The sequence below is a fragment of the Vanellus vanellus genome (assembly GCF_965231255.1).
Source record: "Vanellus vanellus genome assembly, chromosome: 20".
Lineage (NCBI taxonomy): Eukaryota > Metazoa > Chordata > Aves > Charadriiformes > Charadriidae > Vanellus > Vanellus vanellus.
The window spans coordinates 9,457,145-9,485,129 of record NC_138925.1 but is presented as its reverse complement, the minus strand read 5'-3'; the positions used below and the strand labels follow the sequence as shown (position 1 = coordinate 9,485,129).

The window sequence follows — 27,985 nt, the reverse complement described above, 5'->3', positions numbered from 1 at the left end:
CGGCTGCTGCCTCCTGGAGACCCTCAGTTGATCTCTCCCTCCGTGAATTCTTCCTTTATGGACTGTTTGCGAGATTTGCAGTCCGGGAGGTCAAACCCAAAGTCTGCCCACTCGTCGGCCCCGCCGCGGTTGGGGATGGTGATGGTGTGGCGCACGCGGAAGTGCACGGCCTCCATGACGCGCTGCCGCTGCAGCTCTCCCGAGCTGCCGATGGAGATGGTGGAGGCGTTGCTGCTGGAGCGGATGAGCTGCTGCGCCCCGTAGTCGTGGCTCTGTTTGAGCTCCTGCAGACCTCTCCAGATGATCATCCTGTACTGCTCCGGGATCTTCAGTGCTCCGAGATCCTGGAAGAACAATGCCGCTGAGGCATGGCCGGCAGAGACACAGCTGTACCGGCGGGAGTGAGCCCCGGACCCCCGAGCTCGTGCTTCAGGGGGTGCACGTGAGCATGATGCCACCCAGCGGTGGCGGGGCTGGACCTGCCCTGGGACATGGCACTGAGCCCACGGGTGCATCCCCCACGGGCCAGTCCTCATGCGTAACTATCGGCCAGTTACCCAAATACAGCTTAGCAGATTAGAATTTTTTTATTTTTTTTTTTCATTTTTGGGGTAGGTTCACATCAAACTGATGTGACGATGGGAGGGAGGGGACCTTTCCCCTTGGGACGCAGGTTGCAGAGCACCATGAGAAGCGTCCTCGTGTCTGTTCCCCGTCGGCCACGCTGCCTTCTCCCCCGCTCCGGGACCGGGAGGCTGGATCAGCGCCTGCCCCCGGGGACCGGTGTTGCGCAGTGACGCACCGGTGCAGGCGATGGCGGGCGGGTACCACGCTACGGGCTGTGGGCGTAAAGCCAAAGGAGGTCGATAACCTCCGGAGTGGGGGCCCTGCACCAGAACGGTCACCCTCGTAGTGGAGAGCTGCCGGAGATCCATGTTAATGCTGAACACAGAGACTCACGGGAGTGTTAACTAGAGCAGACAGCGAGTACACAATTAGTAATTACAAATGCCGACTCGGACACACAGCTCAGCGCCCTGGTACGAGTTTTGGCCATACCAAACAGTTCCTTTGACAGCTCACAGACGGTCACGGAGTTAGTTCAGAAAATGGTCCAAAACCAGGCTAAGGTTACGCAACTGGCCCCAGCTACCCATGAAAAATCATCGTGTCTCCATCGGCTGCATCGCCAACGCGTGGCCTCGCGGTCGCCGTACCGGCCAGGCAGGCGACCGCCGCTACAGACCGCCTGGGGGCACAACGGCATCGGGGCGGGAGCTTCAGCTCAGCCGAAACACCGACTCTGGGATTCACAGGGCTTGCTACGGCTCAAAGGCTTTACGATTTATTTTTTCTCCTTCTCATCACCCCGACGGGCCGGGGAAGCCCCTGCCTCAGTGCCACCCTCGATAGCGCCACCGAGAGACTGCGCTTTAACCGAGAACGGCGGCAGCAGACGCTCCGGGCAAGCTCAGGCGTTTCTAGCATTCCCTCTACCGTTTTTCACGCCAGCTTCTGCCTGACCTGGGTTCCCTTAATACAAGTGCCCTGGGCTTGACTCCCTTATTTCAGCCTCTTTTGCCTTAAAGATTAACAGGGGAAGAGGTAGGATCAGATTTAGACCTCCCTGAACTGCAGTGGAGGTGTTCCCGCGGGCTCAGCGGGCGTTGGGGCATTTTGCTGAGCGCCTCAGCCGGGTTTTCCGTGTCTGGTGGAAAATCTACCTGAGGTCGGGTCTGGGGATCTTTTAGCTCTTTTGTTTCTGACAGTCTGGAAGAACCAGTGGAGACTACCGTGGCTGCTACCGGGGACTGAGCTACTGCTGAATCTGAGGGACCAGAAAGGATGCGTAAATGGAAAGGATAAATCCTGGGGAGCACGTGTTCTGTGTGACGGGTTGGTGCACGGTCTTCCCTTTCCTTTAAAACGCTTTTGTCCTTTTCAGATCAACAGCTGATAGAAACAAGTGGTAAGAACAGATCTTCCCAAAGCATTTACCTCTATGGATAGGTTCTGCAGGTGGTAAATATTCTGTAACCCTTGTGAGGTGAAATAGTCGATGCAGTTTGGACACCCCAATCCTGTCAAAAAACTGCAGAAAAAATTTGGAAAATAAAGTGGCGTTAACTTCTCATGAATAAAAGCTGTGCTCGCAACCATCGCCGCAGGGGCAGACCCTGTCTGGGGTCACGGCAAAGGCGGGGGGCTGCGGGGAGCTCCCCCCCGGGCGTTCCGGCCCTGCCCGCTGCCGTCCCACGGGTCACCTCCGCTGCCATTAACGTCAAAGCGAAGTGTGGGACGAAGCTCATTCCTAAAACTACACTTTTTCTCCTGCTCCTCGGAGGTTTCAGCTGAGTAACTTGCTGGGAATAAGCGGGGGGAGCGGGGGACGTGCCGGAGCGCGGGCAGCCTGGTGGGGCAGGGGGGGTTTGCGCGTCGCCCCGGGCTGCAGCCACGCGCCTCCCCTCAGACCGCTTCGCCGCGGCGCCTGGCGGAACGCCGGTGGCCTTTTTAGAGACTGAACTGTTAAAAAGTGGCTGCAGAGCTGCTAAGGCGTCCCTGGTGGCAATGAGCCACGGGCACCGCTCTGCAGACACTGCTGGCGAGGAGGGGGCAGGGGGAGGTTCCCGCAGCTACGGGCCGGTGTGACATGCAGGAAAAGGCTCGTTTGGATGCTTTTAATTTTCACTTCAGCAAGGATTGCCCAGATAGAGGTATATGAGGGCAATCGGGGTGTCTCTAACTGGGAGGTGGCTGGGCTTTGGTTTCCGAGATGAGAAGAATGGTCTGTGTGATTTCGTGAGCAGTGATTTCTCAGTGGGGACCAGTGGCCAGTTGACCAGTTGCAGACAGATCGGAAGGTTAGACTGAGGGACCACAGCAAGAAACGTCAGAGGACAAGACAGACAGGGCATCGGCCGCCTTCCCTACCTGACGAGGCTGGGATCGGGGTTGTAGGGTGGAGGGGGGGTGCAGTGGGATCCGGAGACCATGGACTGGGACGAGTGGCCCCCATTCATTTCTCCGTTGGGTTGCATGGGGTGACTGTTTAGCATCCCGGGTCCTACGCAGCGGCAATGACAATGCAACAGACAGATCCGTTAGACATCGCCCCACCCGGGACAACCACCCGCTCCCTCGGCAGGGAGCCTGCCGCCTGACGGGCCCCCGGGGAGAGCCCCTGCGAGCACGGACCGCTGCCTGCGCTGCTCGCGCTGCTGGTGCTGCTCGCGCTGCTGGTGCTGCTCGCACTGCCCGGGCTGCCTGCGCTGCTCGCGCTGCCCGCGCTGCGGTGCCCGGCGAGGTGCGGACCTTACCCATGGGCCCCAGGCTGGGCGCGGAGCTGGAGCTGTGCTGCGCTGGCTGCCCCACCAGCTGGTTGACGGAGGGCAGCTTGTTGATTCCGCCGCCATGGACCTTGTTCATGGGTGAAAGGACGGGGCCGTAGGAGGAAGGCGTCTGCAGCTGAGTCCTGCTCGGGGAAAGCGAGTGGCCGGTCAGCCTGCAGCGGGGGGGGATGGAGGCGCCCTGCCCCGAGCTCCCCTCCGGCCCTCCATCACACCCCTCTGCCGAGGCTCCAGGCAGCCGCACCGATGTGGACCGCGGCATGGAAAAGCTGCTTTGCAGCGGTAGTGGCTCGGCAGCGGCTGCCAGCCCTTGGTACGTAGGAGGTGTCTGGCAGACGTGCTGCGAGCCAGCGGACCAGCCCCAGACTGGGCTCCCGCAGCCACGCAGGGCCAGGGCTGCTCCCAGCCCCTCGGGGATGCTCTCGGCCGTACTCACTGCCTCTGCAGGAGCTGCTGCTGCTGCTGCCGGTAGGAGTCAACCAGCTGCTGCGGGACCAGCTCCACCAGCTCCAGGCTCTCCTTTATCTTCATCAGGATCTCAAAGTTCTCCCGGCCTCGCACCTGGAGGAGGGAACAAGCCCAGGGCTTCGCTCTGTTCCCGTCCCACCTGGCCACCCTCCTCGTGGTCCCATTTTTCCACCCAGCCGCACGAGGCGCAGGGTCACTGTGGCCAGGGACACTATGTCCAGGACGCCCTTGCACACGTGCATTCACAGACGCTTTTGCTCCTGTTCTCCGGGTCTCTGCTCACCCCCCATGCCTGCTGCCCTGCAGGAGACTGTGCCACCCCGTCCTGCGTTTCTCGCAGAGGGGACAACGCCACCGCCGTCCCGAGGGGAGCTCTCAAGCAGTGCAGCTCAGCAACACTTACAGGCACGTAATACATCTCCTCCTCCCCGTGCCTCCGCTTCTTAATGCCGGTCCCCAGCGCTGGGATGCTCTGAGGGCTCTGCTTGAACGCTGGAAAGGAGAGAGGAAGAGCGTTAGCGTGCTGTCCTCGGGAGGGCAGGACACAGCTGGGAGCACCTCGGCTCCCGGCAGGATTTAAGCTCAAGCCACGCAGGGTGCTAGCTGTTCCCTGGGGTGCTGGCATTGATGGTGTCCCTTTATTAGTAATAATAATGAAGAACAACTATATCTGGACATGAAAGCCCTGCGCAAACAGCTTTGCACTCTGGAGGGAAAAGGGAGTGAGTCCTGTTTGTGAGCCTTTCTATTTAGTCGAGAAAAGTCAAAGCATCGTGCCTGGATGTGGATTTGAGCCCGAACATCTGGAGCGCAGTGCGACGGGTGCGATGGGAAAGGAGCTGAGGCAGAAGCATGTTGGCTTTGAGCGGCAGAGGGGTGCGGGTGCTGGCCAGGAGCCCGGGCTGCGGCGGAGCGGTGCCCTGAGCCCCCTCCCTCTCCCAGCAAAGGGCACTCACTGCGTTTGTTGGCGTTGCCGTTTTTAGCTGCGCTCTCGTTCAGGGCCTGCTGCTCTCGGTAATGGTCTTCATCCGCTTTCCGGTCTCTGCCGGGACAGGCGCAGATCCGTCCCTCGAACGATCTCCTCCCTAGGACTTGGCCGCTGGGAGGACAGAGAAGTTGGTGACCCTATTTCTGCTTGGGAAGCTCATCGTGGCTCAGTCCAGCACGTTACGATCCCGCTCAGCAACCAGAGCAGCAAAGTGCCTCCCCGTCCCTCCGTTGGCTCAGGAAGCCATCGAGCTCCCGCGGCCCCGAGCGCGGGGACCCCCTCAGCAGCGGTGTCCTGGGGAAGAGGAGCTCCTGGGGCAGAGGAAGGCTCCCGCTGCCGGGGGGAGAGGCCAATGTTGGGCTGAATCCCCGGTCCCTCCGCGCCAGCCCTTTCCCGAGCCGGCAGAGAGGAGCCTTTCCCCGGCCGCGGGCTGGGGCTGCGGGGGGCCGCCACGTCCCCACCCCCGGGGGTGCTCCCTGCAGGGGAGGATTTCTTCCCGAGGGACCCCAGCCCTCCCGCAGCGGGGAGGGATGCCTGTCCCCGCTCCCGCAGCCACTCACTCTCTGGTCTCCAGGGTGATGATGATGAGGATGGGCCTCCTGTTCATGCCTCCCACGCAGCTGCTGTTGCACATGAAGTTGTACAGGATGGTGGTGAACTCGGTCCCCACCTGCCCGGGAGGGGAGAGCAGGCGCTGAGCGGGGAGTGGTGGGGGGAGGCAGGCTGGGACCCCTTGCGAGTGGCGGGGGGAGGCAGACTGGGACCCCCAGGGAGCGATGGGGAGGGCAGGCTGGGACCCCCGGCTCCTGGCCCAGGGCTGGCGTCGTGGCAGGGCGAGCAGGGGAGCTCTGAGGGGATGCTTCCCTGGGAGCACCGGGAAAGAGTGGTGTGGGGGCGGTCCCAGCTGGGAAGGGGGGACTGTACAAGGATTGCGGGGTCCCCGGGCCCCCCCAGGGCTGGACTGGAGGAGATTTCCCTTTGCGCCCAGCTTCCCAGGAACGGGATGCTCTGGGATGCCTGACAGGGCTGGGAGCTGAGGATGCTCGAACACAGCGGCCACCAATGCGGGGAGCAAGCGGGGGTGCCCTTAGACGTGCCAGGGCCAGAAGGACTCCTGCTCAGGACACAAGCGTGTCTCCCACCAAGCAGCCCTGTCACCAGTAGGTTCGCCGTCAGCACGGGCAGGACTACTGTAGCCCAGCTAGAGGCAAGCACCGGTCCTACCCCCCTCCCCGGGTACCTGCGGGGGCTCGTAGGGCACCATCACGCTCTGCCTTCCCGTCACGGGGTCATCCACGTACTGGGAGAGGTTGTTGCCTTCCACCCGGATGAGGTGGCTGGCCGGGGCTGACTGGCCTGCAAGGCAAACCGCCGCGTTAGGACGTGGCCGTTCGGGATGCTCGTCCTTGCGCAGGCGAGGGCTGCAGCGCCGGGCGGCACGCGCGGCCCCCCAGCTGATGGGGCAGCCCCGGCAGAGCGGGGAGAGCGGCACTCACCGTCATTGAAGTCGCGGCCGAGCTCGTGGTTGGGGCAGCGTTTCACCACCTCGGTGACGTGCTCGGCCTTCTTGTAGACGGGCATGGCGCGGATGATGGTGCCCGGGGGCGGCGGGGTGGACACCTTGATCTGGATGGGACATGTTTTTGCGATCTGGCAGTAGAGTTTCTTCAGCAGGGGGGAGTACTGGAAAAGAAGAGACACCCGTCGGGTGAATGCCACCGGGTCTGATGGGACGGTGGAGGCTCCCCTGCCCGCTCTCGGCTTCCCCACCGGAGGAGGGAATGCCGCTGTACGCGCAATTAAACTCAACTCTGCCGTGTGCGAAGCTTGCCTCCACCCGAAAAACACTGATTTTTGTGGTGTAGAGCTGTTGCAGGGTAAACGTGGGGCTCCCTTCCCCGCTCGGGGGCTTGTGCTGGGCTCGGGCTGATGCTCCCACGTGCGCCGGGACAGGCGTTTCTGTTCCCTTGGCTCCTCGCATCCACCACCCGCTGCTTTCTCACCACTCCGCGCGAAACGCCAGCGGGGCAGTAAAGCAGCAAGTTAAAATAGTGACTCGTTATAAAACCGATTACCGCCCACCGTATCGCAGCCCTGCGCCGGAGGGACTGTGCCAGCGCAGAGCTGCTCCGTGTGCCGGCAGAGGGGATCGCCCCCGCGGCGCCGGGGCTCCCTGGCAGCTCCGCGACGGATCGCAGCGCCGCAAACTGCTGCTGCGCCGTCCCAGCGCGTTGGAGGGGACACGACCCAAAGCAGTTCAGCCTGTCTTTGCGGTAACTGTTTATTCTCTAGGCTCAATATTTGTTTTTCCCCTGGAAATATGTAAATATGACGAAATTCACCCACACACACTACGTCGTATCCACTTTCCCCATAAACCAGACACATCCACCTCCTGGGCCCAGGGCCGTCGGAAGGGTTTCCCCGTCAGCCCGAGTGCTCTGTGCACCCGCTACACTCTGACTTAGAGGAAAACTTGCTGAAAACCAGTGTAAACCCTCGTTCATACATCACTCGGCCCGTTTTGGAAAGGTGACCCTGAGTAACGCGCGCAGGTCCTGGCCGAGCCCAGCGCTGGGAGCACCCAGGGCGCCGACGCAGCACAGCCCAAGGAAAACGTGCTTAACGTCGTGGACAGAATCCCGGCTAATTATGCAAGACCTCAGAGTTTAATTCTGACTGGCACGTGTGACACAGACAGGGCTTGTCCTGACCACGACTCGATCCTCTGCAGCCGCTCGCAGTGACAGCGGTGGGGCGCGGGGGGCCGTGGCGGGGAGGAGGATGCTCTGCAGGTGGCCGAAGGCGGCGCCCGCCGCCGCTTGTTAATAGAAAACGGTTTATGACCACTAAAACACTCCTTGTGAGGGCACAACAGGATTTGCCGGGTTAGGAGCGAGAGGCAAACTCCTCTCGCAAGGACCGTGGGCCTGCTCAGCACCGGGGAAGCTCCTGGTGGGCACTGAAGGCGGGAAGGGACCGGCAGGCTGAAGAAAGCGCTGTGCCGGGAGCCGGCCCTGCTGGCAGCCCCCCGGCACCGGCCCGGAGCGTGGCAGAGCCCCTCGGCCGCGGCGCCCGTCGGCCCTGCTCGGGGCAGGGAGGCAGTGCTGGTGCCGGGTCCCGTCCCACCACAAGCCCCGGCAGGGCCGGCAGCGCGCCGGGCGGGAGGAGGCTGTGCGCCGCTTCGAGAAGACGGGGGGGGAAGGCAGAACCTGTCCTTCACCTCCCAGCAAAGGCGCGTGCCGGCTCCCAGGTGCGGGGACGTGCAATTGCCTTCCACCTCGCCAGTGCCACGCTGTGTTCCATCTCCCAAAGAATGTGTTTGCTATACAGGAGCCCACCCCTGCCGCACGGAGAGCAGCCAGTCCCTGCATGGCAGGGCATGTTCCTGCTCAAAGTATTTTATCTCATCCCCACAACACAACGCCTGATGCCAAAAAAATACCACCGTGCAGAGTGTTTGCGAGGACGTTAAAGCTTGTCCTCAGCCATCCGAATAGAGGGGTGCAGGGGCCAGCGAGGCTCCCGCCGCCCGCTCTGCCCTCCCGGTGCTGGGGGGGTCCTGAGCCCCGGCTGCCCCATGCCGGGGGGCAGCAGCGCTCGGCAGCGAGCACGGGACCGGGAGGGCCACCGACCCAGGAACAGCTAAAGAGGCGAACAAGATAAACCATTTTGAGGCGGTGTTTCTAGGGAAGTTCAGGGAAGACGTAAAGGGGAGAGGTCTCTGCCAGGGTGAGGAGGCGTTGGACCCGTGGTTGGCCGGCGGCAGGTACCAGCCCCCGCAGAGGCGAGCCGGTGGGCTGGCGGGGGACGTGTCCCGGGGGTCAGAGCCTGCTCTGTGCTAGAGAGAGCAGGGAGATGCTGCGGTCCTTAGAGGGTGTGATCGGGAGGTGTAACGGGAAGCTCAATGCGGCAGCGAGAATTAACCCTCAGTATTGGGGGCGTGGGGACTTGCCCAGAGGGAGAGGATGCTCAGAAACACCACCTTTCGCTGAAATCCCCAAATTTTGCACTGCTACCGGCTGATGCTGACTACACCTTGACTCTATGGCCAGGTTAGCTTCCCGGGTGCGATCCCGCACCTCCTGCAGGGATTGTGCCCAAGCTGGAAGCACGGTCCTGCTCGGAGCGCAGTTACTCCCCTCTGCCCGGCTGGAAGAGGAAGGTCTCGCGCGGCCGTGGCCCACGTAGCCCTCTCGCCCGCGGTGCGATGGGGCTTTGCACCCTCCTTTTGAGGAGAAAACATGGCAAAACAAGGGTTATTTGGAGGGGGGCTCTTCCTTGCCAGGTGTTAAAATACTGACAACTCCTGTCAAAGGATCCTTTCATGTAGACATTCCCGGGCAGTCCTCAACATGCCTGGGAAATATAACTGCTCTGGAAGAGTAGAGGTGCATTATGGCAAGTTATTTGGTAACAAATTCTCTCATTATACCATGTTATGACATGGATAAATCTCTGTTAAATAGCAGAGCGATTGCCCCGCAGGGAGAAAGGCTGCTGCTCAACACAGGCATGCCTCCACTGATAACCTTATCGTGTCTTAACAGCTCCAGGATTGCCTTCAAAGATCCTTCCACAATAACAAACTATTCTTTTAAGGAACTCCGTGCTGATAACTCTGGGCAAGAGAAGTCAGGGCTGTGCCCTGCGCGGCCGCGGTCCTGGCTCCTCGCAGCATCCTGCAGCCGTCCGCAGCCGCTGTGGGGCAAAGCGCTGCCGGTCCCGCAGGCACAGCTCGTTCCCGGCCACCGGGCGAACGAGCGTTATGGGTTTTAGGATCTCAGGAGGTTCCCCATCCCCAGCTGTGTTTTCAGCCCGGAAGAGCCCGCGGCAGTGTACGCTCTCCATAGGGGACAGCAAAAGGCACATCTCGCTCAGATGCCACGCAGAGTAGGTGCCTCTGCTCCTACGTGGTCATCTGGACTCGCTAACGATCCGCCGCACGCGCGTCTCTGTGCAGGGCTGTGCCACACAATCTGATTTACTTCTCCTTTACAAGCGGCAGCTGAAGTGTGCGCACCCGGCTTGCAGCGAGCGCGAAGGCACCGCGCTTTCCTCAAGTGCGAGACAGGACAGTTGCGATGGGACCTGGGAGGTCAAAATGCCGATATTCCATCACACAGACCAGCGCAGCCGCCGCGCTGCTCAGAACTCTTCTTTCGCCATGGCCGCGTTTCTGCCACCTGTACCGGGGGTGAATCCCGGGCTTGTCACTCGTACCCTGCCTGTTCCTTGGGTTCCTTGGCCAAGCTGACCTCTTGAAGCCGGGCACACATGGCAGCTGGGTGACAGCCAGAGCTCACGCTGCCACCCCCGGGCACGGGAACAGCATCTCGGGGCACCTGAACGCGTCCCCAGCGCTGGTGCCTCCAGAGCTCAGCCCCAGGATTTCTTTCACACCTACAGAAGAGCCTGGGTACGTTCTGCCCCTGGGCACCTCCTGCCTTTCTACCCAGTTCCTGCTCTACCCTTTGCGCCGGTCGTGTCTGCCGCCCCGGCTGCGTTACCGCCAAAGCCGTCTCTGTTCACAGAAAATGCCAGAGAGCGTCTGGTTTTGCGCCTTTGCAGAGCACAACAGGGTCCCGTGTCGGTGTGGCTTGTGGGTGCTGGTTCAGTATAAACAGCAGTAACGGCACTGAGCGATGTCCCTGAAGCTCAGGTAAACTTGCAGGACGTATATTCCTCCGGGTGTTTTCTGTCGTCGTGCAGCTTTCGATGTCAGCCCCCATATACTGCCATCTCTGTCACCGTCCCTTCCCCGCTACTGTGATCTGTCCTGCAGTGCAAGCCCAGAGCGCTAGGAATAACTGGAAAAGCCAAATTATTTCAGCACTAGCAGTATATCAGCGTTAACCTCGGTTTCTCTAGGGGCTCGGTACCCCGAAGTGTCTTTACATGGGGTTTCTTTCACCTCTGCATTGAAACGTGGCTACTTTTTGGGTGAGACAGAGACCACGCAACATCGCTGCTGAACACAATGGGAAACAAGCACACCGGAGCGACAGAGCCCCGTGGTGCAATCGGCCCCGGCGGGGGTTTGCCGGGGTTATCTTGGTACCGCGGCCGCCGTATCCAAGGAAATGTTTTACGCATCCCAAGATGCGAATGAGCTAATGCCCCACACTGACTCACGGCGACTGATACGGCTGCAGCTGGGAAGCAGCGCTGAAATTAAGCCTCAGCCTCCGCCGCTGCTCGCCCTGAGCAAGCACCCGGACCCGCTCTGGGAGAGGCCACCGCACTGCTCAGACCCATCGCTGCCTCTCCTGCGCAAGAAGCGAGAGCGGGGAGAGGTGGGTTTCCCCGTGGATGCTGAGAGCCTCGCACGAAAAATAACCTGAATCTTCTGCGTGGAAGGACCTACTGGCAAAGTCCATCTCCCCCCAGCCCTCCCTGGGCAGCAGAACCGCTAGGAGGATGTGTCCCAACAGATTCGGAGCTGATAAAATCTTATTTATCTTCAACTGTTGACACCGAAGCGTCTAGACTTGCCTGCTTCGGGAGGGCTGCAGCCAAGTCCTCCTTTCTCTCTTGAAGGAAATGATTTGCTCAACAATTACTTTTTCCACAAATCCTCCCCCCTCCTCCCTACCAGCCTCCTCCTCCTCTACATTCCAGTCTCCTCATTAGCTCTACTCAAGACGTGTCCGGGACTGCAGTCAATGGATCCCAATAAAGCCACTAGCCTGGCAAGAGAGGGAGAAGAAAAGCGCTGCCTCCGGCTGCTAATTTCCTCGCGCTCCCCAGCAAGCAGCTGCGGAGCTGCATCCTGGGACAGGTTCGGACAGATCGCAGCCGAGAGGTGATAATAATGTGTCTGTCATCTTACTCAGACATGTAGCATCTTGCAAACCGCAAATACCGTTAACCGGCTCGGACGAATCTGTTACGACAGATCCTGGAAGACATGCCGACTACAGAGCTAATTTTTTCTTTCTAATTTTTTTTAATAACCATTTTTTAATCACCGGCCTATATAACTTCTCACTGAGCTGGAAATTCCTCCCAAAACTACTTTGTTGCTCATTTACTATGAGCTGGGTTCGGGTATGTCCAGTGCATCGCTGATGCGTGAGAGGAGAGAGCATCGCCGGTGCCCAAGAGGAGAGCATCGCCGGTGCCCGAGGAACACGGGTGTGCCAGCCCGGCAGAGGCGCTGCCCCGGGGGTGACTGTAAGGGACGCCCCGACACCGGCCCCCCCGTGTCCGCAGTCCCTGCCCCATGGTGCGGACGCTTTGGGGTGATGGCTGGAGCACCGCCAGCCATGCCCAGGACAGGGGGTCTCAAGGTGCCTGGCGGAGCCCCCCTACCACTGTGCAGAGCCCCTCTGCTCAGTCCGGCCATCGGCGGCTGCGGGGGACGCCCCTCACCCGTAGGTCCCCCAGCACCGCTCCCACGAGCGCTGGACCACCAGCGACGTCTCGGGGCTGCCCCCGCAGCAGACACAGCGCAGAGAGGCTGCGTGCGCTCCAGCCTGCATTCTTCCACCTTTATTATTGTGCCATTACTGCTAATTAAACTCCCTTGGTTCATCCCCAAAGGAGTCCTCTCCCTTCCTTCCCCGCTGTGCACATCCTTAAAATAACTGCCAACCAGGATCACGGCCGTTCTTAGTCAAGGCTCCCCCAGCCAGCGCTGGCACACTCGGGGCTGGTTTTATTCTCTTCTAGTAGGTCTGACTCCTTCTGTGTCTCTGAGTACTCGGGTCCTCCGACCAAGCCAGCGCCGGAGTCTCCCCTCATCCCGAAAGGAAGCTGAAAATCCAGCAATGCGGTTGTTTCATGCTGCATTACCGAGACTGGATACGGGGAGCAAGCTGGGAGGGGAGGGGAGCAGAGGCCGAGCTGGGGTCGCGCATCACTGCTGGAAACGAAACACAAAACCCAGAGCCGCGAGACCTGGACTCGGGGCGAGACCACTGCCTCCCACAGCATCCCCGGGGGCTGCGCCGGGCAGGAAGGGGCAGCTTCTCCTGTGTTCTTACACTGTCTGCCTGGAGTGGGCACAGGCAGGGAACATGGTTTGCCAAGGGCAGACCCAGCATCTGCCCCCCCCTCCTTTGGGTGCTGGAGGTGGGGGTCCCAGGAATGCTTTTGGCCATGCTTCCCGTGGTGCGAGATGCAGCCCCACGGGGTAAACCCCTCTGCTCCCGGCGGTGCGGCAGCAGGCCCCGTGTCCGCTCCCGAGGGATGCAGCCGCCGTCCTCCCCCGGGGCTCTGCTGGACCCAGCGCCCGAAGTCACTACTGGGCCAGAGCGCAGAGATGCGTTTCCTTCTGCAGCCTATTCACGATCCTGGTTCCTCCAGCGGGTCCCTCCGTCCCCGCCTGCCCCATGTGTTTCAGATCTCGGCGCAGAGGAGATGGCCAGAGCAACCGCATCTCCCCGGCGTGTCCTCGCCCACCTCCGCAGCAGTCCCCGCTGCCTTCCCGCTGGAGCGGCAGTTCCCAGTAAGTCGTTCCCTTGACCTGTGCATACCATACACGTTCGAGATAGTGCAGCTGATAGCGGGATCGTGTTGGAACATCGCACACTGAATTCCTTTCCCTTTTTTTTCTTAATTCCATTGTGTCTGGAGCTCCCGGAGCCTCATCCACGCCCTGCGAAAGCTGGTGGAAAGCCTCCAGTGGGATGGCTTCAATGGGCTTTGGAGCAGGCTGATGCTGAGGTTGCTTTCCTACTCCTGGCACGCCAAAATATCCATGCTCTTCTGCCCAGCTACTCAGATAAAAACAAAGACGTTTACGGCTCAGAGGCAGAGTGTACCGAGCCGTGCCTGCCCCCTGCTCACCCCCAGACGGCCACTGTTGGGCAGGTACCTCCCCAAAATGCAGTGAGGTGCCAGAGAGCATTTGAAGAGGGGGCTCATTTTCTGTAGAAGCTCCGGAAAGTTTTTCCCTCCTTTTTCCAGCTGCCTTTACCCCAACGAGCTTCAGACAGCAGTGAGGAAGGGAGAACCTATCTCCTGCCACACCAGTTATTTCCATCCTCAGGTAGATGGGAACAGTCTGTTTCCAGTGGTGCCCAGTGACAGGACAGGAGGGAACGGGCACAAACGTGACCATGGGCAGTTCCATCCCAACCTGAGGAGGGACTTCTCTCCTGTGGGGGCGGCAGAGCACTGGCACAGCTGCCCAGAGAGGGGGGGAGTCTCCCCCTCTGGAGCCACTCCAAACCCGCCTGGAGGTGTCCTGTGCCACTGCTGGAGGTGCCCCTGCTCTGGCGGGGGGTGGCACTGGGGGAGCTCCAGAGGGCCCTGCCAGCCCCGACCAGTCTGGGATGCTGTGATTCAGTTCCCATCAGACAAACCATTTCAGCTCCCCGCTCCCCCAGTGCCCACACTCCAGCTGCAAGGTTTACAGAACAACTGGAACCAGTTCAATGCATCAGCCTCCCACTGGCCGAGCGCTGGGAGGAGGACAGGTTTGCTGTGGGTAACTGCTGGCCAGCGTCCACCATAGCAGGAACATCTCACCTCGGCTTTGAACCCCTCCAGCCCTTCCATCGCAGGCTGTTTGCTCCCCGAAGCGGCAGGCAAGACCCGGGACGTGGCCTAGACCCCCCCTGTGCCTGCACCCGGGCGAGGGCAGCCCCCACCGGCTTAGCTCGGAGGTTTGTCCGTCTCCCCCCAGCGCCGGGGGCTGTGTGCGAGCCTGGGCAGCTGCCCCACGCCGGGGGCTTCTTGAGCCCCCGCATCCTTTTGCAGCCAGGCCACGGGAGGCCAAAGACCCCATTAACGCTTCTGCAGGCTCCGGTGCACGTGACAGCGTTTTAGAGGGGAGGGAGCGCTGCTCCGCCGCAAACCCAACTTGAGAAAAATACTAATTATCTATCAGTTACCAGCTGGCCGGCGTGGCGAGGGGCTGCCGGTGAGAAAACAGCCGAGATCAGCTCGCGGCTGTAGCATGTACGGGCAGCGCCGGGGAACCGAGAGTCCTGATAGCTTCCAACAAACAGGCAGGCTGCCGGCGTGCCCCGTCTTGCAGCGCCGCAGCTCCCCGTCCTCCTCCCAGCCCCGCCAAAGCAGCCTGCCAGAGGGGGGCTTCGAACCTACAGGGAAAACCTTATTTTCAGCATCTGGCCATTGCTCTCCGCTGATAAGAAGGCCATTAAAAATGAAAAGGGAGGTGGCGGCAGCCTGGAGGGCGTCCCGCAGCGCAGAGCAGCGCGGCCGCTTGGGCTGGGAGTTTGCGGCGCGGTGTGGTGCACAGCCAGCAGTGGGGACACCCGACGTCACCCGCCCGCTGCCCGGCATCCCTCTGCAAGGACAGACCTGGGGCTGGGAACGCGAGTCCCAAACCCCTGCCCTACGTCTTCGCCCCTTCTCCATTCACCCATTGCCCAAATTTAGAAATGTGGCATTTTAAAGCTCGCGAGAACAGAGGAGGATCCTCTGGTTTGACTCCCTTCACCGCTGGCCCAAGCCCCCCTGCCTGCTCCTTCTGCGTGGAGCCAACGGTGTCTGCTTGAAGTACAGCTTATCTTCCGAGAGATATGCAGACTCTTCATTTGAATACTTCAGGAGTTGGAGAATCCACCGCATTCCTTGGTAAATTGTTCCTATGGTTAATTATCCTCACTGTTAAAAAAATTCCACCTTGTTTCTCGTCTGAATTTGCCTGGCTTCAGCTTCCAAGCACTGGATCTCATTATGTCTTTTTCTATTAGATTAAAGAGCTGCCTGCTATCGGAAACCATCTCCTTTGCAGGCTGCGATCGAGCCACCCTTACTCTTCTCATGGAGACCGTTCATGCAGAAGGTTTCTCTGGTATCGCCCCACAAGGCATCTGTTCCAAATCTTTCATCTTCTTTGGATCTCCCTCCCAAACCTCCTCTGTTTCGTCAACAGAGGGTTTGAAGTGTGGACAGCAGAGCCGCGTGTGCGCGGGAGGGCGGTGGGCTCGGTGGCACCTTGCCCCCGCTGCCCAGGTGACGCTCGCCTGCCCAGCCCTGCGGAGCACGCCGCCCCCCGTGCAGACAGCTCACCTCCACACGCTCTTTGGCCCGGAGCCCTGGGCTCCGGAGAAGCCTCCTTTCCCGAGCGCGGGAGAATGGGCAACGCCACGTCTCCCGGAAGCATAGCCAGAGGGATTCAGTCAAAACCCTTCAAAACCAGGAGTCTATCGGGCTGCACACTTCCACCAACCCCAGCTTACAATTGTATCAAAACAACTATGCCAAATGGTTTGGGAAGACGACTCGCATCGAACTATTTGGTTTGGCATTGCCCGTGCGCCAGCTGTCAGCTCCTCCTTGGCCGGGTTCTCCGAGATCCAGACCCAGATTGCAGGAGGCCTCTGGAGCGGCGGCTCTGGCAGAGCCTTCCTGCGGGATGGGGGGTTCCCGCTGCTCCAAAACGCTGCCTGGCAAGATGCTCTGCCGAATTCGTGCGCAACGCCTCCAACGGCGTTGGAGCAGTTGGTGCAGTTAATCTTGAAGTATCCCGAGGCCACGAGGCTCTCCTAGCTACAGATGAAACAGGCAGTGTAAACCACTGCTTTACTGTTGTTCCTTTCAAAGTGCTGAATCAAACCCTGCGTGTCCTTCAGCGCACCGCGATGGTTAACTCACTCCCCTTGGCTGGAGCATCACCGGGCTGTCAGATGTCCCTGTCCCCAGCCCCACTGGCCGTACGTTCGGCGTTCCTTCCCAACAGCTTTCCTCGTCTTCTACACTGCTACATACGCATTCACAGTTTATGTAGAGAATCACACTGCGTACAGACATCATAATTTGTGCATTGACTGACTGGCAATATACAACGTATTTTTTTTGCTGAACTCCTTTCCATGTTTAACCAGGACAGACTTTTGAGTGGGGCAGAGGCAACGGGGAGCTCAAGGCGAGCGGGAGGAAGGCAGCAGCCCCGTCTCCCAGCACGCGAAACACAGCGGCGTGGCTGCGACGGCCATCGGCCGGGAGGAGATGGAGCAATTCTGGCTGTCACCACAGCAGGACTGCTCTTCGTGTGGCAGCCCCAGCGAGCTGGGCAGTCCGCACCCACCTCGGCGCTCCCTGTTCCGAACGAGACATCCCCCACGCTCTCCACGGCGCAAGACACTGCCCACCCACTTCTGCTCTCTGTGAGGCTCAGCATCAAGCGCAGTGAGATCTGGGCTGGTGGGCGCCAGTCCCGCGGCCACCCTGCCTTCGGGGCACGCACGGTCACCCCAGCAGCGCGGGTCAGATGGCCGCACATCTCACCCACTGCCCTGCCAAGTATTAAAGCCAGTTCAGGTGTTTAACTCCTCCGCTCCGCACCACCTCCCAGGAGGGTCCCCCCTTGCAGCCGTGAGCTCGGCAGCCTCAGCTCCCACCCTGGGAGCATCCTCTGCAGGTGCTTACGGTGCCCGCGGCATGTTTGCCGGGCATCTCTCGAGCCCAGCCGCTCCCCGAGGCCGGGAGGGCTCTCGCAGCATCCGTGTGGCACTGGCTGCTCCGATGGACAAAGGCGACCTTAACACAAAGGCTTGAGGAAAGAAAGCAATCCTGGTCGGATTAGCGCAGATCCCAGTAGGACATGACAGCTACAGGAGCACGGTCAGCACAGGGTGATGCTGAGAGAGTCCGGGCTCAGTTCAGGGTTTGGGGTGGCCCCAGCGCGGGAAGGGGGGTGTCACGGCTCCCTCACCACGTGGGACTGCCTCGGGGAGCCTCTTGCTGCTCCCTCTGCTCTTCTGGGGCCAACCGGCCAAAACCACCTTAGAGTCTTTTCCGATTTACTCCCTGCAGCTGCAGCACGCACCAACTGGGACAAGGGAAGGCTATTCCCTTACTGCTAATTAAAGCGAGCACAGAAACTACCCGTAGTCGCTGCTCTCTCCGGTGCCGGAATACCCTCTGCCCGCGGCGCTGCCCGGGGGTGTCTGCAGCGCCCACCCGGCCCTGCCCGCGGCTGTGCCCGCTCCAGCCCAAAGCCGTCCCTCGGGCACCGCTCCCCGGGGACAGTGGCGAGCGAAGCACCCGACGCTTCCCGGCCCTCCGCGCCGGGACAGCTCGGACAAGACACTCTGCATCGGCAGGAGTTCCGTTTCCATTCGGATGCTTTTGTGGCAGGGGAATGTCTCCTTCCCCGCGCAGGTCCTGTGCAGCTTTACCTTTAACTGATGTGAGCGATCCCCCAGCAGGGATCAGGTTGGGCTGGAGTCGCATCCTGCCCTGAGGACCTTCAGTTTATTGAAAGCCTGATGAAAGGCATCCTTTAGCGTCATCTTGCAAGGAAAGACAGAGGAAAAGGGTGAAGACTTAACCGCTCCCACCAGGGCAAGTCGTATTTAACCGCGGTGCTGGTCCCGAGCCCCCGCTCAGTGCCACTCAGCAGTGAAGCTGTGAAGCTCCGGTGACCGCACACAGGGAAGCAGCTGCGCTGCCCCAGCCGTGAATTCATCTGCATCCGAACACCATCCCACCGCCGGCTCACTGCTGGTTTCCCCTCTCCACGCGCCCGTTGGCTTTCGCAGGAGACAGACCCGGCGCTGCGGCAGCTGCCGTAGCCCGTCCCCTCCTGCCCGTTCTCGCCACCGCGCACCGGGAGCAGCACCGCCAGCCACGGCTCTGCCTGCACGAAAGCATCCGAGGATGCTTTCTGTCTGCCGCGGGAAGGACTGTCTTGGCAATTAAACACATCAGCTTCCAAAAATAAAAGTCATTATCACACCTCGGGCTGATACATCGCTCCTGGGCTGCTCTGCTTGTGTCGGGCTGATGTCAAACCGCTGCCCCGGAGGAAACCCCGTTGCTCCCCCGTTGTGTCAGTTCTCTCGTCCCACCCTTTCTGCTCTGCTAACATTTCCCGGAGGACAAAACCCACCTGCCTCGAGCATGTGGGTGAGCGGCTCTCCCGGGTGCTCAGGGAGGTGTCCGCCGCAGAAATCCCTCTGACACTGGCCACAAGTGCCACTTTTTCTTAAAAAGAGGGAGAGTGCTGCCCTGAGCCAGCAGCCAGGATGTGAATTTAGGACCTTTTGCCCCAAAAAGCAAAGCGCCCATCACACGCTCTGCCCGGTTCCCGGGTCCCTGATCTGCAGAGGACACCTCTGCCGGGCTGCAGACGAGCGGCCGGAGCGGCAGCGCGTCCCCCCTGCATCTCTGCTCCCGAGGACCACGCTGCTGCGCCCGCATCCCCCTGCACGACGCCCTGCAGCCACCCCTCTGCGATTAAAAGCCTACTCTGCTATTTTGCCGTGACTTCTAGATGTTGTTACTCTTCTGATACCACATGAAAAAGGATTGTAAATGACGAGCAAGAATCTACAGCAAAGCTGAGAACGGCCCCAGCAGATGCGAGCAAGCGTCCATCTCGCCCGCTGCCTCGCCTCTGACAGCGGTCGCTGGGGAATGTGCAGGGAAGCACCACGAGACCACGGCAGGTACTTCCCCAGGACATTTCTCCAGCTTTGTGACTTTCAGGGACACGTACCCGCAGTTTAGGGAATTGCGGTGAGAGAAGTTACATTCAAACTGCTGTGCTTGACAGCCCTTTCGGAGAAAATCCCTGAAAAGCCAGCACTGATGTCCCCTGCACGTTGTGTTTTCCAGGGCCACCTGTGCAGGCGAAGTCCCCGTCGGGTGGTGGCCGGGTCCCGCAGCCCCCGCGCCAGCGTGCCCTCTGCGTCCCGCTGCAAAGCACCACCGCGGCACTGGGGCGCGTGCCGAAAACACCGCCCGCAGCGGCGAGCATCACTCTAGCGAAGGCAAGAAGACGTGCAACTTACTGTCCAGGTGGCCGACTTGGCGGTGCTGGATTGCTGGAAGGTCACCTCAAAGTGGTGGGGACCGGGGTAGTCGGTGTTGGAGGGGATGACGGGAGCCGGGGACATGGCGTCGAAGGTAGAGCTGGGCTGCGAGTAGGGCGAATGCGTTGGGACATTGGAGGTGTGCTCGGAGCTGTAGGGGCTGGTGGAGGCTGCTCTGCTGCCGATGCTCTGATCCATGCTGTTGTTCAGCAAATTGAACTGGGACTGGAGGAAGGGAAAAGGGGAGGAGGGAAAAAAGAAAACACCAGCCAGTTTAGAGACATGGAAACCTCAGCCACACTTCTGCAGGGCTCCAGGTGTCCTGTTACAGCCTCCTTAAAGGGCCCGCATGCGGGAAAGCCAGCCAAAAGAGCCGCTCCGGGTCGCTGGGGTGTTTGAACAGGTCACCACTTGTGTAAGGGATAAACCCCAAACACCTCAATCAGCCCCTTCTGCCAGCTCCGTCCTCACTGGAGGCAGCGCGGTGCCGACATCCCCGGGTTTCCCGCGCGCCTGGCTGTGCGGAGCCACTCTTGCGCCGGCGGGGGACCGGCAGGGATTTTCTGGGGTTTGCTCAGGTGTGGGAGACGTCCCGCCGCAGGGCCGGTGGGGGGGGACGGGACACGGACCCATCCTGCGCACAGGGCTCTGCTCACAGTGGCCTTTCCAGCGGGCAGAGCATCGCGGTTTGGGGAAGCCGCCCCGGTAGTCGGCGCCGGGTGACCGCCAGCGCTCCGGCGAAGGCATCGCTCCCAGCGCGGCCGCACCGCTCAGCGTCCGACCCGCTTTCCCCGTCGCTTGTCGCGAACGCTCACAGGCACACCACTTCTGGAAGTGTTTCTCATAGGGGAACCTGCTCTGAATGGTGGTTTGCGTAATTCACTGCCTCGCCGGGATGTTTGCTTTCAGTGGCTTTCACTGATGCAGGGCTAATTTGGGGCAAACCTCAAACCTACAAAGCGCGTAGCTGTGATGCAGCGCACTGCGGCAAGGTCACAGAGCAAACCTACCTACTTACGCAGGTGCTGGCTCTTATTCCAGACTGTCGGGACCAAATCCCGACTTTTTACAATTTTTTTTCTCTTATTCCTCTTCTGAACAATTACTGTCAGATACTTCCAGTAAGAGCTGGCAGCTCTTTTCTCTGCAGGCGCAGCCTAAGCAAAGCTGCGTTCTCAAAAGCTAAAGCGGCCTTAATCTTTCAGCTGAAAATCAGACCAAAAAAAAATCACTTTTTTCTATAGTAGAGAAATAAACTAATAAAAAAAAAAAACAACAACAAATAAAACCCCAAACGTAGCTGTTTCTCAAAGCACGTGGGATGTTTTTTTCCCCAGAAATCTGCAATTCCCGAATCGTGCAAGGGTAGCCCTCCCGGCATCGCCAAGCCAGCAGCGTGCCGGCCGTCCCATTGCCACTTGTCACCCCTCCTGCCCGCAGCACCCTGCCCCGGAGGAGGAACGGGGCTGCCCGCCTGCGCTCCCCCCTTCACCCAGCTCCAGCCCCCGCACCCCGATGGGCACTGTCCCTCCCGCCACCAGCACCAGTTGGGAAACTGGGAGCTACTGGGAGGCAGCCATGGGGACGGCCAGCCATCCGCCTTCTCCTCGGCAGGGCTGCAAGGCTCACAGCTTAGGAATCAGGAGACGTGTTTTAACTTGGGATCCCAACCTCACCCAAACGTCTACGATGTATAATGGTTCAAAGGCAATCAGCCTTCTCCAGGGAAGTTCTCCTGTTGTCTGCATCTCTCACAAGGTCGTTGGAGCCTGTGACTAACTGGAGGAATGCTGAACAAGACCTGGCTTGCTTTTACACATACAGCCGTTTTCTCCCCTAAAATATGTGCGTAAACCCCTCTATTCCTTCCTGCCGCTCTATAAATAGCCCTGCCAAAGACAAGCCACCCCATCCACGCTTTCCACAATCCCGGGCTTCACCTGGAGAAAAAGCTACAAGAAACTTCGGCAAAACGGGCCTTAAAATTGTGGGTGGAAAGCACTTGCCACCCAGCCGGGAACCTGCCCGGCTGCCGGCGGGGTCGGCGGGGCCGGGGCAGCCTCGGTGGCGGGCGACAGCGGCTGGACGGCGTGCGGCACGAGTCACCTGTGAGAAGCAAAGCTCGGGCATCGGACGGGAGGAGAACAGCAAAGGGAGAAAGGGATTGCGGCTCGTCGGGGCTGATCCACGGCCCAAACAACCCAGGAGCATCGCGGCTGAGCTGTCCTCTTCTCCCGGGACACGGGAAGGGCCCCGGGGAAGGGGCTGCACACGCGCCCCGGGCTCAGCCGCCCGCCTCTTTTAGCAATGAATGGGGAGTAAACGCTCTGCGCTTGACGGGCCAACAGACTTCAGCGCTACCCTTGCACACGTACACGCGTGCTCGGGAAAAGCAGGCTCCGTACGCCCGGACCGCCTGGCAGAGCCCGTGGTTGCTCATCTCCTGTGGAAACGGGGAAGAACCGGGAAGCCTTTCGCCTCCCGGCGATATCTGCTGCTCGGGAGCCCCGAGCCACAGGGTGGGCTAGGGGTGAGGCGGCCCTTGGAAGTGGCTGGAAAAAATCCTCCCCAAAAGTCATCCCCGCACGGCTGTGTGAGGTCGCGGCGCTCAGAGCCACCCCCGCGAGCAGCTGAAGCCGGTGGCTGCGGAGCTTAACGGGGAGGTAAATCGGGACCCACCCACTGAGAAGAGCATCCCGACCCCTGCACGGGAGAGAGCCTTCTCGCCGGGAAAACGGTGACCTCTTCGCACACAGAGACACGAGAGAGACCCAGAGCATCACCTCTGCTGGCACCCCGAGCCGGGACAAAGCCACAGGCAGCGCCCCCCGTGCCGGGGCTTGGGAACTGGGCTGGCTGAGACACCCAAAGTCAGGTGCAGGGGGAAAAATGACAGCTTGTTTTGAAAAATTGACTAAATTTTGGAAACATCCCCTTAAAAGACAAACCGAAAGCATGACTGTTTGTGTGTGTGTGTGTGTGTCAACAAACCCAAGGCAGCCCTTGTGTTTGTGAGTCTGTAAATATATACACATACACACAGATGTTTATCCCCACACGTCTATAAATATTCACATGACTGCAGCAACGACCTCCCAAGTAACAGCACTACAGAACAAATCGACCCCGGTACCTATGTGCTTTGCACCAACACACGCAAGAGAAAAAAAGAGGAGTGAAGTAATTTCTGGTGGGGAAGTGCAGCACTGCACCTTTCTGTCTCCAGCAGCATCTACGCCTGTATCTCGCTTTCCTGAATGCCAGAGAGTAGGCACAAAATCCTTTCGACTACGAAAGCAACCGCAGCGCTTCAGGATGGGGATGCAAATGCAAAGCTGCAAGCGCGGCTACTGTTTCATCCGCTCTACCCTCCCGGAGACGTGAACCCGGGGAAGGGAAGCCTGCCCGGGGCCGCGGGTGCATGCCGTGAGCTCGGCCGAGCGGGTCCCTGGTGGAAGACAAAGTGGTGCTGGTGGTGCCCAGCACCGCAGGGCGTTCCTGGGGTGGATGCTGCGGTGAATACCCATCCTGTCCACACGTACGCGGGCGAGAGGGTCCGGGCCCTTTGCACCAAAGGTTTAAATCACACCTAGGGCTGTGCAAGTGCCGGATCAGGCAAAGCCGGAGCGGAATGCCGACCGAGGCGCCCAGGCTGCAGCATCCCACGCCGCAGCTCCTGGTGCAGCCGCGGGATGGAGGATGGCTCATGCCATAGCGAGCCCCTGGCGGGTCCCGGGCAGGGATGCTCAGCAGGCAGAGCCAGAGCCTGGAACCCAAATCCTGCCTCGGCGGGGGGGGGGCGAGTCCAAATAACAAGGACCAAGGTAGAACCCGTAAATAACAAGTAGCACCTACCGTGGTATAATGCTGCATCGGGTCGCTAATGTACAGCATTTTAGTCGTCTCGGGATTCACAGAGCGCTGGGAAGCGTCCTGCCGCGGGAGTCATGGGGTCGGGGCAGGGACGGCCGGGGCAGGAGGGCAGGCAGGACGGGGCAGCGCGGGAGCAGGGCCGGGGCGGGCAGCGGCAGGGATGCTGCGCTGGCCACCCGTGTGCCGCCGTGTGTTGGCTCTTTTGCCTTTTTCATCTCCCTTAGTTCTGTCAACGAGCTGCATCCAACAACAAAACGGGGCCCACCCCTTTCGGTCCCTCATGACTATTCATTAACGCACAGGGCAGGCCCCAGCTTGCCCAGTGATGGACTGGGCGATACCAACCATTCCCACCGCAGGGAGAGCGGGGGTCCAGCTCCATCATCAAACCCAGCCGGATTCCACTCCAGAAAGCTGCTTGCAGCCGCGCTGGGCTGGAAACCCATTCGGCCGTCAGCCTTTGGCAGCAGACCGAGGTGGCCGCTCCTGCAGCGACCACATGATGCAGTGCCTCTGAGATAGCTCCATATCTCAGAGATACGGAGTTATCCCTAGATAGATATGGATAGATGGGGACGGGTGCTTATCTAGATGGATAGATATGGAGAGATGGGGATAGATGGGGATAGATGGATATCTAGAGGGATAGATAGGGATAGATACGGATAGATGGATACCTAGATGGACAGATGGGGATAGATGGACATCTAGAGGGATAGATATGGATAGATATGGATAAATGGGGAGAGATGGCTAAACAGATATCTAGACAGACATATATGGATAGATATCTAGATGGATAGATGGATAGATGGATAGATGGATAGATGGGTAGATGGATAGATGGATAGATGGGTAGATAGATATCTGGCGCAACTGGACAGATGTCCTTCTGACTGGAGGCAGGGGGGGGAATGGTGTTTCCTTAGCCAGCCCCCGCCGTGGAAGGCTGCATGTTGAAGCAGATAAGCAGTTGAAAATGAGGCATGGCGTATTTGGAGGGGTGGAACCAGCCTGCACCACCCACCTCCCAGCACTGCTGTGCACGCACGGACCCACACACAAGTAGTTCAGCGGCAGCATTGAATGTAAAGCCTAAAGCATGGCACAAACTGCCAGTCCTGGAGTTGTTGTCCAAAGCAAAAAGGGTGGCTGAGGGGTTGTTCACATCTTTAATTACAGCAATTCCTCTCACAGGACCCCGAAACAGGCTTTTAGGAGCAATGCACTGCCCATGCAATGCCGAGAGGGAGCATCACGCCCGTCTGGAGGGCAGGTCACAGGGCGTTTGGGTGCCCAGCTCGCACCACTGAGCACCAGCACCAGCACTGGGCACTGCAGCACCCACTGCTCCCCACATGTCCGTGCCAGTGCCGCCGCACAGCAGGCGCAGCAGGCATCCCAGCGCGGACGGAGCGGCCCCTCCGCCACAGCTCCCCTCTCTTGCCTTCCTTTCAGGCCGGCAGCATCACCTTATCTGTGCGTTTATTTTCACGCACGTCAGCCCGCCATGCGCCGCGGTGACGCCGGCCGGGGCTCACAGGGAGCTCAGCAGCGCAGCGCCGGGTTGTGCCATCGGGCCAATGTAAATATTTACTACCGGCTCATTATCCCGAGCCAGGGCCAGCAGCCGGCTCTGCCCTGCCCCTGTGTGCAGCCGCTGTGCTCGGAGCCGGCGAGGACGGGGCTTGCCCGGTCCCGGCAGCATCCCGGGCTGCACCGACTCCCGCCGGGCTTGGCGTCGGTGACAGCGGGAAGAAGAAGAAATGCGACAGCAAGCCCAGCGAGGGGCAGCTCCCCAATTAGCACCGCCGCCCCCGCCTCATCCCTCCGCCAGGCTCCTGCCTGCTGCAGACAAAGGCCAGGGAAGGGAGGGAAAGCAAGCGAAAAGCGAGGGAAAAAAGGGCTGGGGGAGGGGATGCAAGCTGGCGAGGAGGGAAACGGCGGCTTTCTGGAGGGAGATGCTGCCAACGGCCGCTGCCGCTTCAGGGATGCTCCCAGGAGGCCACCCTGCTCCGGGCACTGCACATGCACAAGCGACCCGGACCTCTCGCACAGCCACTACGCCACTTTTCAAACCCTTCACCTTAGATGGGGAGATGCCAGCTTCTTGGAGGGACGGGCAATGGCCTGGGGGGGCTGTGGTGGGAGCAGAGCTGGGCGTTGGGGGCGCAGCGTGCCCCTCCAGCAGCTCTGCCTCGCCGGCAGCTTACAAACGGCTGTTACTACGCAGCATGTTTATACTGGAGCAGATTACACTCTCCTCCTGTCGAGGAACTCGAGCTCCACCACCGCCGCAGCACAGAGCCCCGCTGCCGCATGCAGCAATAGTATCCGTGAACGAGCGGCCGCTCTTCTGCGGCGCACTGTACCACCCGGCTGCACTCCTGCAGCGCAGTGGTCGATTACAGGTTGTCAGACCCCACACAGACTACTGCACCTGTAGCAGTTGTGTTCGGTTCATGAAGCAGCAAGCATCCCTCTCCCAACCTCGCAGCCCCCGGCCCACTGCGGGGAAAACGGGCTTGTACTCGACGCAGCTCCCGCCTGTGCAGTCTGAGCGCACTCACCATGACCGAGTCGTTCATGCTTCTCATCTGGAAGACGTCCATCGTGACCTCTGTGCGATTGGAGACCTCATTGCTGCCCGTATGGTTGGACGGAGGGAGGTCGAAGTAGGTGCTGTCTGGCTCCCTGTGGAAAAGGGGATGGCGCAGTCAGCCTGCCAGCTCTCCAGCGCAGCCTGCACCTCCACCACCCAGCAACTCGCATCCCCTTGGACCAGGCTCCCTTCTCACCTTCTCCCTCCATCCTCTGCTTTTATTGTCACGTGGCAGAGCAGGCTTTGCTCAGGCAAACTGTTGCCTGGTGGGTAAAGCAAGCAGAGACCTGGGAATTTTCGTTTACCCCACTGCTGCAGCGTCCCCGTCCCCTCAGCACGCCTTTGAGTGAGAGGACACCAGGGAAGAAAGAGGACGAAATGAGGCTCAGTCCTTCTTCCTTGCTGGATTAGAGCGAGAGGCTCAAAGGCCAGAAGACTTGCAAAAGTCTTGGTGTGGCTAGAAGATGTTTAATTTTAGAAAAGATCCATTTTAATTAGGCAGCCACCAAGACTTATGACCTCATGAGTGAAGAGTGCCGAGTGAGAGCGCATCCTCCCAGGCTTGGTCCCAGTGTCCCCTGCCACATCCCGGGCAAGAAGGGACCTTTGCTCTGGCCCTGACACCATCTCACAGAATCACAGAACCCCCGACTGGTCGGGGCTGGAAGGGCCCTCTGGAGCTCCCCCAGTGCCACCCCCCGCCAGAGCAGGGGCACCTCCAGCAGTGGCACAGGACACGTCCAGGCGGGTTTGGAGTGGCTCCAGAGGGGGAGACTCCCCCCCTCTCTGTGCAGCTGTGCCAGTGCTCTGCCGCCCTCTTCTCTGTGTGAGACAGACAGTGCCACCTACCAACGCCAGCGCTAAGGGCCACGGCTCAGGAAAACCATCCAGGTGTGCCGGTACTGAGCCGCGTCTGGCCCGGGCTGGCGCCGTGAGCTCCTGCTGCGCCCACGGGGACGGGGGCCGCGGTGGGGTCCCTCAGCAGGCAGGGCACGCAGGACACGGCCCAGCTGCTCTCCTCTGCGTGAGGATGAGTGGGGCTCTGCACTTCCCAGCTGCTGTGGAGGCATTTCTGCTCCCTAAACGCCTTTGCTTCCTCGCGCGAGAGCCCCGACCCTGCCCCGCCACGCGCTGTGGGGACGCCGCGCTTCGCAGCCTTTGCGGTTCCCGGGCACATCCGAAACACTGGTGGCTGCGCAACCCCTTTTCAGAAACAGTGTCCAACACCTGGAAACCAGGTTGGGGGGGGGGGCTCTGCTTTCAGCGTTTGCCCACTCCACGGGCTTTGAACTGCCCGGCGTCACCGGGGCAAAGGGGTCTGGCAAAAGAACTGGTGTGAGCCGGGAGACTGGAGTCCGGGAGCAAAATTCTCAATGTGGAGAAGGAACAGGCGAAAACTGGAGCATGAAAAAGAAACTTGTCTCCCTTTCGGGCCACAGTCATGACACGTGCTAACAGACATTACAGAGCAAAGAGCCACTTCTACCTCGGGGTAAACCTCGAGGCAAATGATCAACCACCACTTACAGTGTGCTCCAGAGGTGCTCGAACGTTGCGCCTTCATCAGCTGGAGACGACTGGGACATCTTCACGGAGGGGGAGTCGGACAGAGGGTAAATCACTCTAGGGGCAAAGAGAAACAGCGAGGTTAGCGCCGCTCCAGTGCCGTCTCACATCAGAGAGGAGTTTCCCACCTCGCCGCCAGCGGCACGGCAGGGAGCGGAGCCCCGAAGGGCCCGTGGGGGGGACACGGTGCCCTCGCCCCCGCGTAGGGCAGAGGGGCCACCCACGCTTCGCCTGCCCCGGAGCCTGCGGCACTGAGACGGCTCAGACCGGGGCTGCAGACAACGGAACAGGACTGCCAGGCTCTCCCTAGGGGCGGCGTTCCCGGTGATGACGTCGCGGGCCACTGTTCTTACGAGTACGTGGGTATTTTGGAAAGGGCCAAAGCGGCAGGGTGTTGGGATGT

General features: G+C 60.2%; 1 protein-coding gene across 1 annotated transcript; it reads right to left on the bottom strand.

Moving 5' to 3' along the window:
• Positions 1 to 23: 23 nt before the first annotated feature.
• TP73 (tumor protein p73) lies at positions 24 to 27,602 on the bottom strand (the record flags this gene model as incomplete). Its single annotated transcript, XM_082493470.1, has 13 exons — positions 24 to 344; positions 1,999 to 2,092; positions 2,932 to 3,064; positions 3,318 to 3,472; positions 3,784 to 3,908; positions 4,219 to 4,307; positions 4,772 to 4,914; positions 5,364 to 5,473; positions 6,044 to 6,159; positions 6,300 to 6,486; positions 19,521 to 19,766; positions 25,985 to 26,108; positions 27,544 to 27,602. The coding sequence occupies 13 exons, from the start codon at positions 27,600 to 27,602 to the stop codon at positions 24 to 26; spliced, it is 1,902 nt and encodes a 633-aa protein (XP_082349596.1).
• Positions 27,603 to 27,985: the final 383 nt, after the last annotated feature.